The sequence below is a fragment of the Saccopteryx bilineata genome, chromosome 6, assembly GCF_036850765.1.
Source record: "Saccopteryx bilineata isolate mSacBil1 chromosome 6, mSacBil1_pri_phased_curated, whole genome shotgun sequence".
NCBI lineage: Eukaryota > Metazoa > Chordata > Mammalia > Chiroptera > Emballonuridae > Saccopteryx > Saccopteryx bilineata.
This window is the reverse complement of record NC_089495.1, coordinates 188,587,473-188,600,655: the sequence shown is the minus strand read 5'-3', so window position 1 is coordinate 188,600,655 and position 13,183 is coordinate 188,587,473. Positions and strand designations below refer to the sequence as shown.

The window sequence follows — 13,183 nt, the reverse complement described above, 5'->3', positions numbered from 1 at the left end:
TTTCCCCATATAAATTTGTGGGATTAATGAAAAACAATTTCCTTTCCATTCCCTCGAGGCCCGGTCCCGGCCCCGCCCCCGGCCCCGCCCCAGGCCCCGCCCCTCGGGCGCCCCCTGCTGCTCGCCGCCGGAGCCTGTGACGGTTCGCCACACCCCCCAGTTTATGTCGGCTCACGGGGAGGTGCCCGTCCCTTTAATTGGCAGGTACCAAGTCCTTTCAGATTGCATTTCCTTCCTAAGTCCTAGACGTTTAAAATCCTTGATCGAAGGTCCAATAGGAGGAAATGTGGGGATCGTGTCCTATTTTGCGTGAGTTGTGGGCCGACAGGGAGTGAGAGAGGGCCAGGGGGAAGCGCGCGGGCGCGGCCCTCCCCGCCTCGCGCCGTGGTTCAGTCCTAAGATGGCGGCCACCATGAAGAAGGCGGTGAGTGGGTACTCGCGGAACTGATGCTGGGGGGCCGGCGCGGTGGGCCGCCGAGGGCCCGGGCGAGCCCTGCTGGGGTGCTCCTCCCCGGGGCCCGCGTGGGGCCGGGGCCGAGGCCCCCGATCCTGAGGGCGGCCCCGTGGGGTGGCCTGGCCGCACCCGGTGCCCTGGAGCGTCTGGGGATCCCGTGGCCGAGGCGTGTCACCGGGCGTGGGCAGCCGAGGGTCCATTGGCCACAACGCCGGGCGCTTTACGTGGGTGATCACAGTTAACCCGCCCGGGTTCCCTCCCGTAGGTAGGACCGGTACCGCCCTTTGCAGGTAAGGAAGCTGAGGCCCAGGAAGGGGAGTCACCTGCCCGAGGTGCTGCAATCCCCACCCGCCCGCCCGCATCCACCTCGAAGGCCCTGCCGTTGTCGTCTCTGATCCCGCAGTTAGCAGGGACAGGTGTCCCCCCACTTAACAGGAGGGGACACTCAGACACCAAGGGGTTAGTGGCATCAGAGTGACTCAGCTAGTAAGAAGCAGAGCTGCAATTCAAACTCAGGTGTTACTGTTTTATTTCGCCCCCAAGCACACCTTTTGTCCTGCCAAGCAAACTACTCCCGTCTAGAGTCTCTAGCCCAGTAAGCCAGCCCAGATGCGTAAAGATGGAAAAAAATGAAATGGGGAGGTGGGGGTGGGGGGGCGCGAGGAAATCGTAACAGCTGATACTTATTGACGCTTTCCTGCGTGCCAGGCACAGTTCTAAGGTGTTGCACCCATTTTTTTTATTTCAGTCCTTTCAGGGAGGTACTGTTTTTATCCTTATTTTACAGATGAGGAAGGTGCAGCTCAGAGGCAGAGGTAGGATGTAACTCAACACAGTTGGGGTCGCTGCAGACCCTGGGCTTTGATGAACTTCCACCGTATCTGATGCAGCCCCTTGGCTGATGGGGTTTGCTTTCCAAAGTTTGGGGCGTGCTTGCTCTCATTCCATTTCAAGGACCGCAGGAGAACCAGCCACCCTCACTCCCCTACTCTGCATCTGGTGTAGGGTGACCAGCCATGGCTGTGAGCTCGAGATGGGGGGGGGGGGGATGCTAAAACTGCCCCCCCCGCCCCGCCCAACCAGGATGAGTGTGCCCACAAATTATTATTGAGTCAGGTTCAGGGCCAGTGTCAGGTTGAGAGTCATTGTCAGATAAGCATGACACTTGGTGTGATTCTCTTTACCTCTCTGTTGTATTTAAATGGGGTTCTCTTGTTAGATATAGGGCTTTAATTCCATGGAAGATAACTACTTATGGTTCACCCCCATTTGAGAGGTGTAGAAACTGAAGTGAGAGATGAAGTAAAACATTGCAGAAATGATAGAAGAATGATTTGAACCCTGTGCTTTGCAAAATTTTTGATCATCAGTATTTTTTCCCTGCAATCATTCAGCTAGCTTTTTTTTTTTTTTCCCAGCTAGCTGTTTGAGCATGTCATATGGCACAGTCTCAGTTTGATGGGATGGAGGTGGCAATGGTCAGCAGTAATGAAGTTCTTATGTCCTTGTCTTCATGGTGTTGTACAACTTGGGCTCTGGTGCAGAGATGGGCGTTAATCAAATGGTCACATGGAAAACTCAAAGTTCCAGCTCTGATAAGAACTATGAAAGGAAGGTGCTTGTGAAATGAGGGCTGTTTTGTAATAGGAGAAGCTGCGACCTATTAGATTATGGAAGGAGGAGAAGAGAAAGTTGGAAAGGGAGCAAGGCATTCTAGAGAGGGAGTTTCTCCTCAGAGACCTGAGCGCCTTGAATAAAAGGAAAGTCAGAATGGCAGAGAATCGGGGAGGAGAGCTTGAACCGTGATGGTGGAAAGACTTAGAGGGTTAGGGTGTGGCTAAAGCACGAAGGGTATTCTTTGTCAGTAAGACCAAAGGGTATTCTTTGTCAGTAAGACCGGCTTGATGGGTGTAACAGCCTCTCCTAGGTGTTTCCATTGTTGTGAGCAATTTCTGATCAGTTAACTGTGTGCACACTGTTCCCTCTGCCCCTCTAGGAGAGGCATGCTGGTAACGAGAGTGAAATATCACAGGGGTAGCCCTTTGAGTTTCACAAAAATGGTTAGCAATCTGGAGGATGTCACGTTTGTAACATGTCACCGCCCAGCAGGTCCTGACTTTTCTGATGAGGTTTAGATGAGTTGAGTCAGTCTCCCCCATCTCCGAAGTTCTGCTTTCCAGGACCTGGTACCAGCCATGTGGTGGACTGACACCTGTTCATGCTCCCTCATAGAAGCCGACTTTAACCTTCCCATTTAAAGAAGCTCCCTTCACTCCCCAGCCCCCCAACACTTTCAGCCCCAAAACTATTTCACTTTCGCCTTCACACAGAACACCACCTAGCGGAAGACCTCGTTGGTTGCCTCCTCCTCCACCGGGGTGTAAGCTTGCCAGTATTCCTGGGGGTGGCCTGCGGCCCTCTTTTCACTGCTGGCACATAGGAGACACTACGTGCCTGGTAAATGAATGTATGCATGGAAAGTGAATAAGAACACGAAGCGGAATTTTATGTCATGGACTTGGTAGATACCTTAAAAAAAGCAAAAATAAATGCAGACTGAAATTGACCAGAATTTCCTTCTCCCAGGTTTTTAGAACAATGAGAGAGCCACTTGTCAGTTGAGATTCTGCTGGTAATTACAGCCAAACTCAGTGTGGGAGTGTCTGACTAGGTTGTCTCCTTCCCTAATCCCACGAGATACTGATTCTCAAGAAAAAGGGACATTTGGGGTTCAGGGAATTTTAATTTTCAACTTGAATCTTTAGCAGTTATGTTTCTCTTAGGCCTAGTAGATTTTTCTTGTGGATCTGAGTCTATTCTTTCTTTGTAATGATTTTTGGTAAACTTTTTTCAGGAAATAAAGCACTTAGCTGTCCTTTATTGAAAGGTGACTCCATCCGCAGGCTCTATGCTAGGTGCTCATCACCCCTGTGAGCATTTCACAGACAACAGCCCTAGGTGCTGCAGAGAACTGCATAACTTGCTCACTTGGATTGGAGTCCACTCTTATTCCCCCACTCTGTGCTGCCTCAGATGCTGGAAACTAACTCCTTCCTCCTTGAGTTCTTCCAGCTTTGTGAGTGGTAGTGACTACATCTGGCTTTGAGGGTGTGGATCCCTTTAAGAATCTTGTTGAAAGCTATGAAGACCCTTCCAGAAGATTGCACATACAAGACATACCATTTTGCATAGAGTGTCGGGTACACAGACCTCTCAGAGTCCATGGACCCTCAACATTAAGCCCTGCCTGCCACAATGAAGCTGTAAGCCATGTAGGAGTGTTCTAGATCAGAGAGATGAAAGCGGAAGTCACTGCTGTCAGTCACGGAGGATGCGACTTCTCCCTTGCACTGCACACAGCACTCCGCTGGGTGGCATGCGGTTGACCTAGCGGGTCTGCCTCCCGCTAGGCTTTGGCCCTTAACCCCAATGAGAAAACCACCGTTAGGGAATGAACTTCGGGGCCCATGTGTGCAGGGGCTGGTGTTGAGGAGGACTGTAACAGAAAATGCCTTTTTCGGAAAGGTGGGAAGCAGGGCCCACATTCTGCACAACTTTCAGAAACCGTGCTTGTGAGTGTGATTGAGCGTGGTTCAGATTCAAGTTCCAAAGCCATGCGTTGAGGCCCACTTGTGTGTCTGGGAAGCCCTGTGTCACGTGCTTTCACGTGGATTACCCCGTTAAAGCCTCACCGTGACAGATGCATCTGTAAACAATTCAGCTTCGGTACTGTATTTGAATTCTGCAGGCAAGGAGGAACTGTAGAAGTCTCTGTTCCCTGTGTGCTTAGGGAACTGGGCTCTTGTGTGGCAAAATAACTTGAACGCCAGGATATCTGCGTAAGGACTTTGGTTTCTCTGGTGTAGGCCATGTTTACCAACTTCCATATTCATAAAAATTATGCATGAAGTTGAATGTTCAAAACTATATATATCATGATAGAAGGGATTGTTTTTAAGATGCCCTCTGGGTCTTTGATGATGGGCCTGATGCATGTGGAACTCTCCATGGGATAAGAGCCTGGGAAAGGGGAGGGCTTAATTCTAGGTGCCTGCCTTTATAATCTGACCCCTGAGCTCCATATTGTTTGAGGCCACAGGTGGCTTTTCAACATTGGGCAAATCAAGCGTACATATGTTTTGTTGTTGGTCAGGAGCCCTGGTAAAGGGGTAGGTGTGGGCAGCTCTTGTTAAAACTAGATACATCTTTTGTGCTTTAAACATGACCAGGTGGAGGGAGACTAAGGAGAGTCTGGTGTCTGACTTATTTCAGGCTGCAGAAGATGTCAATGTTACTTTTGAAGATCAACAAAAGATAAACAAATTTGCACGGAACACAAGTAGAATCACAGAGCTGAAGGAAGAAATCGACATAAAAAAGGTATTTAAGATATATATCTCATTTAAGAAAAATGGAAGTTCTCTATGCAGTAGCTCCTAAAAACTGAACTCAGTAACTTGTGCTTATATCTCTCTGGACTCTGTTACAATGACATAATCCACTGTAGTTTAAGAAGAAAGACCTTGTCTAAGGGATGTGAGATAATTTACAGATTCTTGAGGAGGGTTTGTCTCAGAGAACTTGGCTGGGGATGGAACTGTTGTCGTTTCCATGGCCAGGACCCTCCATAGCGAGGAAGCTGCCCCTCAGACCTAGGACACTGGGCGGCCACCCGGCTGTCCCTGTACATGGGAGGCCCTGTGCCCAGCCTCTGCTTGTGTAGCTCTCCCAAGCTGAAGTCCAGTTCAAGTGCATGTGATTGATGGAATTGAAGTTATTTGCTTTCATCTTACCATCAAGCCCGGCTGAGAAATGTAGATTTTTGTTTTTGCTTTAATTCTCCATAGAAAGGCAGAACTCACAAAGTGAGAAAGCGTTAAAGTAGGAGACATTTTGCGTTGCCATGGACACCCACTGTCCACCACAGGATGCTTGCGGCAATCTGCAAATATCTGGAGAGCAATGTGTTAGCTGACTCTTAAGTGCTTCCTTATGAAATCATCTGAAAATCTTCAAGTCTCATTTTAGTTTGAAAATACCTTTGTGAAAGGGATCCTCTGGGAGTTGAGTCCCCAAATTAAAATTGGCTTTGAGCATCTACTGGGGCATTTTGAACATGCTTTTCATCACCATTCACTTTTGCGTTTGTAGAAACAACTCCAAAATTTAGAAGATGCTTGCGAGGACATCATGCTTGCAGATGACGACTGCTTAATGGTCCCTTATCAAATTGGTGATGTTTTCATTAGCCATTCTCAAGAGGAAACACAAGAAATGTTAGAAGAAGCAAAGGTATATGTGAAGTCTTTCCCTGGGGGATGAAGTCGAACTCTTAAATTGAGATTTATGTCATCATAAAGCACCTGTAAGTGTAGGGAAAATAGTGCCAGCTAGTATTTCACGGCCCTCCCTGTGTCCCCCATGAGCTCTGAATGCTTGGCAGGAGCGCTTTCCCTAACCCCAGCGACGAGTCTCTGAGCCAGGTCCTGCTAATCCCAGTCAGAGCTGGAGTAGAGGCTTAGAGAGGCTATAGGGTTTGTTCAGAACGACAGAGGGAATGGTCTGTGACTCCAGCACCTGTGCTCGAAATGGGAAGTAGATAGAAAGTACAGAATATTGGAAAGCAGGAAAGAAAAACCACCCATAATCCCACTCCCCAGAGATTATCCTCCAAAAAGAACATTCTCATGGGTTTCTCCTACGTCCTCTTATCCTTTGTACTTTTGCTTCACATTTTGGTCAGTATTTTTTCCTTTTACTTAATGTTTGTCCAGCGACACTCCCCGGGAGGCTGCTCGAGGCCAGGCACACACACCTCACAAACATCATTTTTGACGGCTGTTAAATGTCATGTTGGTGGGCCTTGATTCAGCTGACTGCCCCCTAATGTTACTCATTCGTTTCCAGTATTTTCCTGAAGTAATTCTCTAGTGAGCATTTTCATACTTAAATTTCACTTAGCTCACGTTTAGGAAATTTTTTAAAGGAAATAATCAGTGAAGTGTGATGACTGGGTCAGACTAGGTTCCTTGACGTTGTTTGAGGCACTTGAGGCATCATATGAAATTGGATTCTAATTCATGGATCCTCCAGCCACGTAGGAGAGGGGCAGTCACGTTGTTTGTGTATGGGAAGCTGATGGCAGTGAACTGTTTTCTAATTCTTTTGCAAGTTGCTTTATTAGCTTGAATATTAAGTAAAATATGTTTCTCTTCTTTAAATGTCATGGAGCAAAACTTTTTATGAATTAAACCCACATTTAATAAATATTGGGAAGAACCAGCACTTTTCTACTCTTGGTTCTTCCCATGTGGAAACATTGTGTGTCTGCCCTTATGCTTACATCTTTTCTGTCATAGTACAGTTTTGTCATTGTGGTTTTCTTTTTAACCGTCCTATAATACTCTTCTTGGAAATATTTCAATACAAGCTTTTTGTCACAATTGTGAATACCCTTCTCCCCTCCGCCACACTGTTTTTCAGTTCATTCGTCCAGTCATTCATTTATTCATTCCAAAAGTATTTACTGAGTGCATCCTCTGTCGGGTTCTGCCATGTACTGGGGACAGTGACAACACACATTGCTTGGTCCCCGCCTGCATGGAGTGCATAATCCAGGAGGAAGGGCCTGTAGTTAGTGAAGATTTCTGCCAGATTTTGACTCTTAAGTTGTTATTCTTGTTTATTCATGCAAGTATGAATTTTGATCATTTCCTCTAGCTTCAGTTATTTTAATGGGACATTGGAAGAAGCCACACCTGTGATAAACTGTTTAGCAGAAGTGCCAGCAGTGTTTACATGTGGTTCTGTGTTTATTAGGATGTGATCGTTTAGAAATTAATTTTCTTTTACCTATTATGTTTTTTAAATCAGCCCAAACTGAGAAAACAAGCTTGATTTATCTTACAATAAGCAAATACAGACCCATGGATTTGCCCATGTTTAGACTTTTGTTTGAGATCTCATTATCAGTATTGTATAGCTGCCATCAAAGTTTAGAAAGTTCTTGACCGAAAAGCCTTCCCAAATATTTTTTCAGCCACAGGTGCTCAGAAATCATCCAATTGCATAGAATTAACCTAAAACAATTTTCTTCCAGAGAAATTTGCAAGAAGAAATTGACGCCTTAGAATCCAGAGTGGAGTCAACTCAGCAGGTGTTAGCAGATTTGAAAGTTCAGTTATATGCAAAATTTGGGAGCAACATAAACCTTGAAGCTGATGAAAGCTAAACATTTTATTAAAATAGTTTTTCAATTTGTTTAATAAACTTGAATATTGTTTAAATGATAATTTCCCTTCTTCAAATGATATGGAAAGCAAAACTTTCTTTTTTTAAAAAAATTTTTTTCATTTATTTAACGGAAACTTGCCTATTTTCACATGTCTTGCTTATTTATTTTATATTTTTAAAAGAAGACAGTATTCATCTATGTATTTTGCATAACGATTATATCAAGTGTAGGGGTTATATGTCATGTTATTAAACACAGTTAAGCAACCTTTTGTGTTTCTATATCATCATTTAGACTATCTGTTGTGGTTTTAATCAGAAAACTTAACATTGCATTATGTTGTTTATATGCGTCTATTTCAGTTGCTATTTAGAGATGGTGAAAGGATTCCAGAAAGATCTAATTCTACATCTTGTCTATTCATTTCACACCTAAAACTTTGTCATATACTAGGAAAAAAGTATATATTTTATTTAAGTACGTGCAATATATATTATATCTAAACATACACATTTCACTTATCACTTACACATACGTCAGTATGATAGATCTTTGGAAAAGAACCAGCTAATGCTGAGACTTGCTGATCTCCATTCAAACGCAGAGCAGAACAACAGAAGAATATTCTTAGAAACCAAGAGATGTATCACTAGAAATACTTCATTTTTAATTGTGCCTCAGACTGTATTTTAGTGCTTTGTAATTAATTGGGGTTTATATTGATAATGATGTAGAAGTTAAGCAGCTATGTATTTAAAAGTTAGGCTTTAAAAAAAATACAGTACATTTATCCCCCATAGCCCCCCGAAAGACATCTGTTTGGGGATTTGGAAGACCTAATGGTATATTAACTTCCCAGCAGATGGCACTGATATGCCAAAATGCCAATGGAAGGATCGTACTTCAAAAATGAGGATATTTCTAGCATTAACTATATATAATTTTAAGAGGCAGTGTCATTTTTTTAACCTTCAAGGCTAAGCATTGCATATTGTATTTTTTGATTCAATGTTTAGAAACAGTTCAGGCTTAAAGATAGAATAGATAATTCTAAAAATTCTTCAGGACATAAAGGACAACTTTTAAATTGCTGCAAAATGTTCTCAAATACTGATATTCAAATTCTAGACAATGACTCTTGAAAGGATATTTTTTCTTGCATGCATCTGGTTAGTGTTCACTTAGAGGAGTGAGACTGGGGAGATGTATCAGTCAGGTTGTAGCAGGAAATAGGTAACACAAAATAATTTCAGAAAACTTTAGGCCCAGGCCGGTTTGCTCAGTGGTAGAGCGTTGGCCTGGCGTGTGGATGTTGCAAGTTTGATTCTTGGTCAAAGCACACAGGAGAAGCAACCATCTGCTTCTCCACCCTTTCTCTCTCTCTCTCTCTCTCTCTCTCTCTCTCTCTCTCTCTCTCTTTCTTCCTCTCCTGCAGCCATGGCTCGATTAGAGTAGGTTGGCCCCAGGTGCTTAGAATATCTCAGTTGCTGAGCAAGGGAGCAACACCCCAGATGGGCAGAACATTGCCCCATGGGGGGCTTGCTGGGTGGATCACAGTTGGGGCACTAGCAGGAGTCTTTCTCTGCCTCCCCTCCTCAATAATAAAAAAATTTCAGAAAACTTTAGCCAAGATTACAAAGGTAGAGGGTTTTATGCCCACAGAGTGCCTGGGAGAGAACATCTTTACTTTGGAACCCAGGGAAGGCCTGGCTGCTTTGGGGAGGGACACAGGCAGCTTGCAGCATCCATCTCTACAGTGGTAGAGCCTAAAAATGACCCCCTGACCTCTTCTCCCTCTGAAATCCAGCTGGTGTCCACCATTGGCCGAACCAGCTGGAATCCAGATGTTAGTCCATAGGAGTCCATCTTTCTTTGGGCTCCAGAGGGGCGGTGAACAGGTAGATCTGCAGGGGCCAATGGGAGATCTAGCTAAGTGCTTTAGACATTTTAACAATGAAGGCTAATCTGACTTTCATGTTAGAAACTGAATCATGTAATTGGCTGAGATTTAAAATTATCTCAGCTTATTAGCAAGTAAACCTAATACAAGAGAACAAAGGTGGTGGAGGGAGATATATTACACATTGTTGCTAACTTTACACCTTGTTTTTCTTAATTTGTGAAGTTTTAGGACATCGGAAATATTTGATTTCCATTTTAAATTTCTAAAGTGTTCCTAAGCCTTTGCTTATTTTTGTTAGTGCTAACTCTATTGGGTAGGTGAGGACAGGTAAACAGTGTCTGATGAGGTAACTAATACTCAATTCCAATCCAACCAGTACTTGTCACTAATTTTTTTTTTTGACAAATCCTGATTTTTATGGACAATCACTATTTTTACAGAGTGCAACTATGTTTTTCAAACAATGCAAGCTCAACACAAGGTATTTGTAGAACACATTGACCACGAGGCTGCCTGTTTGCAAACTCAGGTGCACAAGTTGCTACATCTTACTGAGGCTTTAAGTGGGGAGGAGATAGGTGATAATTTGCTCTGACCTTGGGGCCAGTGCTGTACTGTGGTTGAGCTGTGCCGCTGACCTCTCTCCAGTGTCACGACCACCACTGTGCTCTTGTCCAAGCCTCCGGAGCGCTAGTCAGGAGCAAGAGCAAGACTAATCGGGGATGGAGGGGGAGGAAGTGGCATTTGGGAGGGATAGAGTTTTGACAGCCGGAGGCCAGGGGAGTCTCTGATGGGCTTTGAAAAGAAAGGTGATTGATAAACATGATTGGAGCAGTATTTTCAAATAATTTGGCAGTTGGTAGGAGGGTTCTACTACAAAGAGCTGGAGGTAGGGATGCCAGATGTTACTGTAGGTTCCCTGGTTCGTGGCATCGGCTGGCGCGGAGAAGAAAAGGAACTAGGACTTAGAAGGTGAAACGTCCAGGTCTCAAAGGAAGGAGTGTGGAAGGAGTAGGAGAAAGCCAAAGGTAACTCGGTTGCCAGCACTGGCCACATACGGCCTTGCAAAACACATTTTCTTTGGCTGTCATAGTAAAAAAACAAACAAACCGTGTTTTTTTTCCCAAAAATTTTGCCACAATAAAATCAGGCAATCTCACATAAAATTTCATATTTTGGCAACAGTGCAGCCATATTTACAAATGGTAATATTTAGGTGCTCACCCAAAGCAGGCTCTCTCCGCTTCACCCCTGCCCCCTCATTTGCATTACCTGCCTGACACCCATCCTCATTGGCCTTGACTTCCGGAAGCCTGCTGGCATTGTGAACAAAGGCAGGGAACTCAGACGTGTCCGGGATGGAGCCAAGCACGAGTCTGGCTTTGAAGCTGGAGTCGCGAGGACATCCACCATGAAGAGATGTGCGAATGGCCTTTGGGAAGGTGGGTTGGAAGGTGTCTGCTTTCTTTCTGGAGAAGAGGGGCTGGAAAACACGTTGTAGTCGCCTCCCAGGAGAGCTGGCCTAGGCGTCTTCAGCAAAAGTCCAAGGCTGAGACTAGGAAGATAGCCGAGGTCAAGGCCCAGGCAGGCAGAGTGAGCTCAGGAACCCACTAAGCGCAGAGACACCCGTCCTGGCTCACAGGGAAGGTGGCTCGCTGAAGCCAGGCCCCGAGAGCGCTGCGCCTCCCCTGTCCCGTGGGGGCTGAGAAGGAACAGGTCTGCAGAGGTGGGACTGTACTGGTGGGACTCCACTTCCCGGGTTCCATGTGAGCCTGCGACTGGCTGTCTCCATTCTATGCAGGGGTGGAGATGTATATTTCAGGACCATTTTCTTCCTAGAGACATGCTTTTTTTTTTTTTTTTTTTTTTTTTTTTTTGTATTTTTCTGAAGCTGGAAACAGGGTGAGAGAGTCAGACAGACTCCCGCATGCGCCCCGACCGGATCCACCCGGCACGCCCACCAGGGGGCGATGCTCTGCCCCTCCGGGGCGTCGCTCTGTTGCTCTGTTGCTCTGTTGCGACCAGAGCCACTGTAGCGCCTGGGGCAGAGGCCAAGGAGCCATCCCCAGTGCCCGGGCCATCTTTGCTCCAATGGAGCCTCGGCTGCGGGAGGGGAAGAGAGAGACAGAGAGGAAGGAGAGGGGGAGGGGTGGAGAAGCAAATGGGCGCTTCTCCTGTGTGCCCTGGCCGGGAATCGAACCCGGGACTTCTGCACACCAGGCCGATGCTCTACCACTGAGCCAACCGGCCAGGGCCTGAGACATGCTTCTTAATTAAGATACGTACCACTTGGGGGTTTGGTTAAAAGGCAGGTTCTGTGGTTCAGTCTTGGGCTGGGGCCTGAGAGTCGGCATTTCTAACTTTCAGATTGTTGCTGTTACTTCTTGTCCTTGGGCTGTGCATTGGGCAGTAAGGTAGCCTGTCATGAAAGAGAATTTGGCTTAGGAAAGAAAGCCGGTGGGAGGAAAAAACCCAGCAGAAGAGACAGGGACCCTTTGGGGTGAGGTGGGGCAGAATCCTGGACAAGCTAGAAATGCAGTTTGCCACGGGACAGAACCCTGGAAAACAATTTCCCCAGTTGGGCATGTGTTGAGGATGTAACGGACAGTGCCTTCAACAAGTATTTCATAGGAACTGGTAGTTTTTTATTTTGTTGTTCTTAATTTTTATTGAATTTATTGGGGTGACTTTGGTTAATAAAATTATACAGGTTTCTAGTATTAAGCTATGTAATACATCATGCATTCACCACCCCAAGTCAAGTCTCAAGTCAATTTCCCCTTCCATCACCATTTCTCCCTCTTACCCTTTTCTATCTCCGCCACCCCCTTGCCCTCTGGCTCGCTCCGTGGTTGTCTGTCTATGAGTTTCTGAGTTTCTTTTTCTTTGCTTCATCCCTTTCCTTTTCACCCAGCCCCCACCCCCGCCCCTCTGACAGCTGTCAGTCTGTTCTCTGCATCTGACGCTTTCTATTCTGCTTGTTAGTTCATTTTGTTCATTAGATTCCATATGTGAATGAAATCATATGGTACTTATCTCTCTTTGGCTCCTTTCACTCAGTACAGCAGAAGCTGGTGTTTTTACAAGTCCTCAGGTGATTCTGATTCAGATGAAGAACTCACCTGGCTCAAAAAGTCAATCTGTTTAGGGGTCAGGGGGAGGAGACCAAACAGCATCTGAGAATCCTTGGCACACAGATCCGTGTAGTGATGAGAAGAGTAACCAGATGGGAACGTGGAGGAAGGCCGAGCCATCCTGTGTAGGCAGGGGCAGATTTAACTGCGGGTGTAGCGGGCGTGTGCTCTGGGCCCCAACTGCTGAAGGGCCCCGCAAAACCTCAACTTGACACTTTTTTCTAATGACACCAAGTTTGGTTCCATATGTGCAATTTTAACATTAATAGTACATAATATTTTTTATTTATTTAAAAATATGGTTAACATGTATTTTTACTTTCCTTGTCTCTCATTTATTTTAAAGGGCCCAATATTTTCTTCTGCACCTGGGGCCTCAATGGACCTTAATCTTCCTCTGAGTGTAGGGGGAAGGGAGGCTGGAAATGCCCTGCTTGCTCACAGTAAACCGATTATAA

At 45.7% G+C, this 13,183-nt stretch overlaps 1 protein-coding gene across 1 annotated transcript; it reads left to right on the top strand.

The window, feature by feature from the left end:
* The first annotated feature begins 210 nt into the window (after window positions 1-210).
* On the top strand, window positions 211-7,949 carry PFDN4 (prefoldin subunit 4). The gene is made up of 4 exons (XM_066235101.1): window positions 211-424; window positions 4,727-4,834; window positions 5,606-5,746; window positions 7,554-7,949. The coding sequence occupies exons 1-4, from the start codon at window positions 401-403 to the stop codon at window positions 7,683-7,685; spliced, it is 405 nt and encodes a 134-aa protein (XP_066091198.1). The 5' UTR covers window positions 211-400; the 3' UTR covers window positions 7,686-7,949.
* Window positions 7,950-13,183: the final 5,234 nt, after the last annotated feature.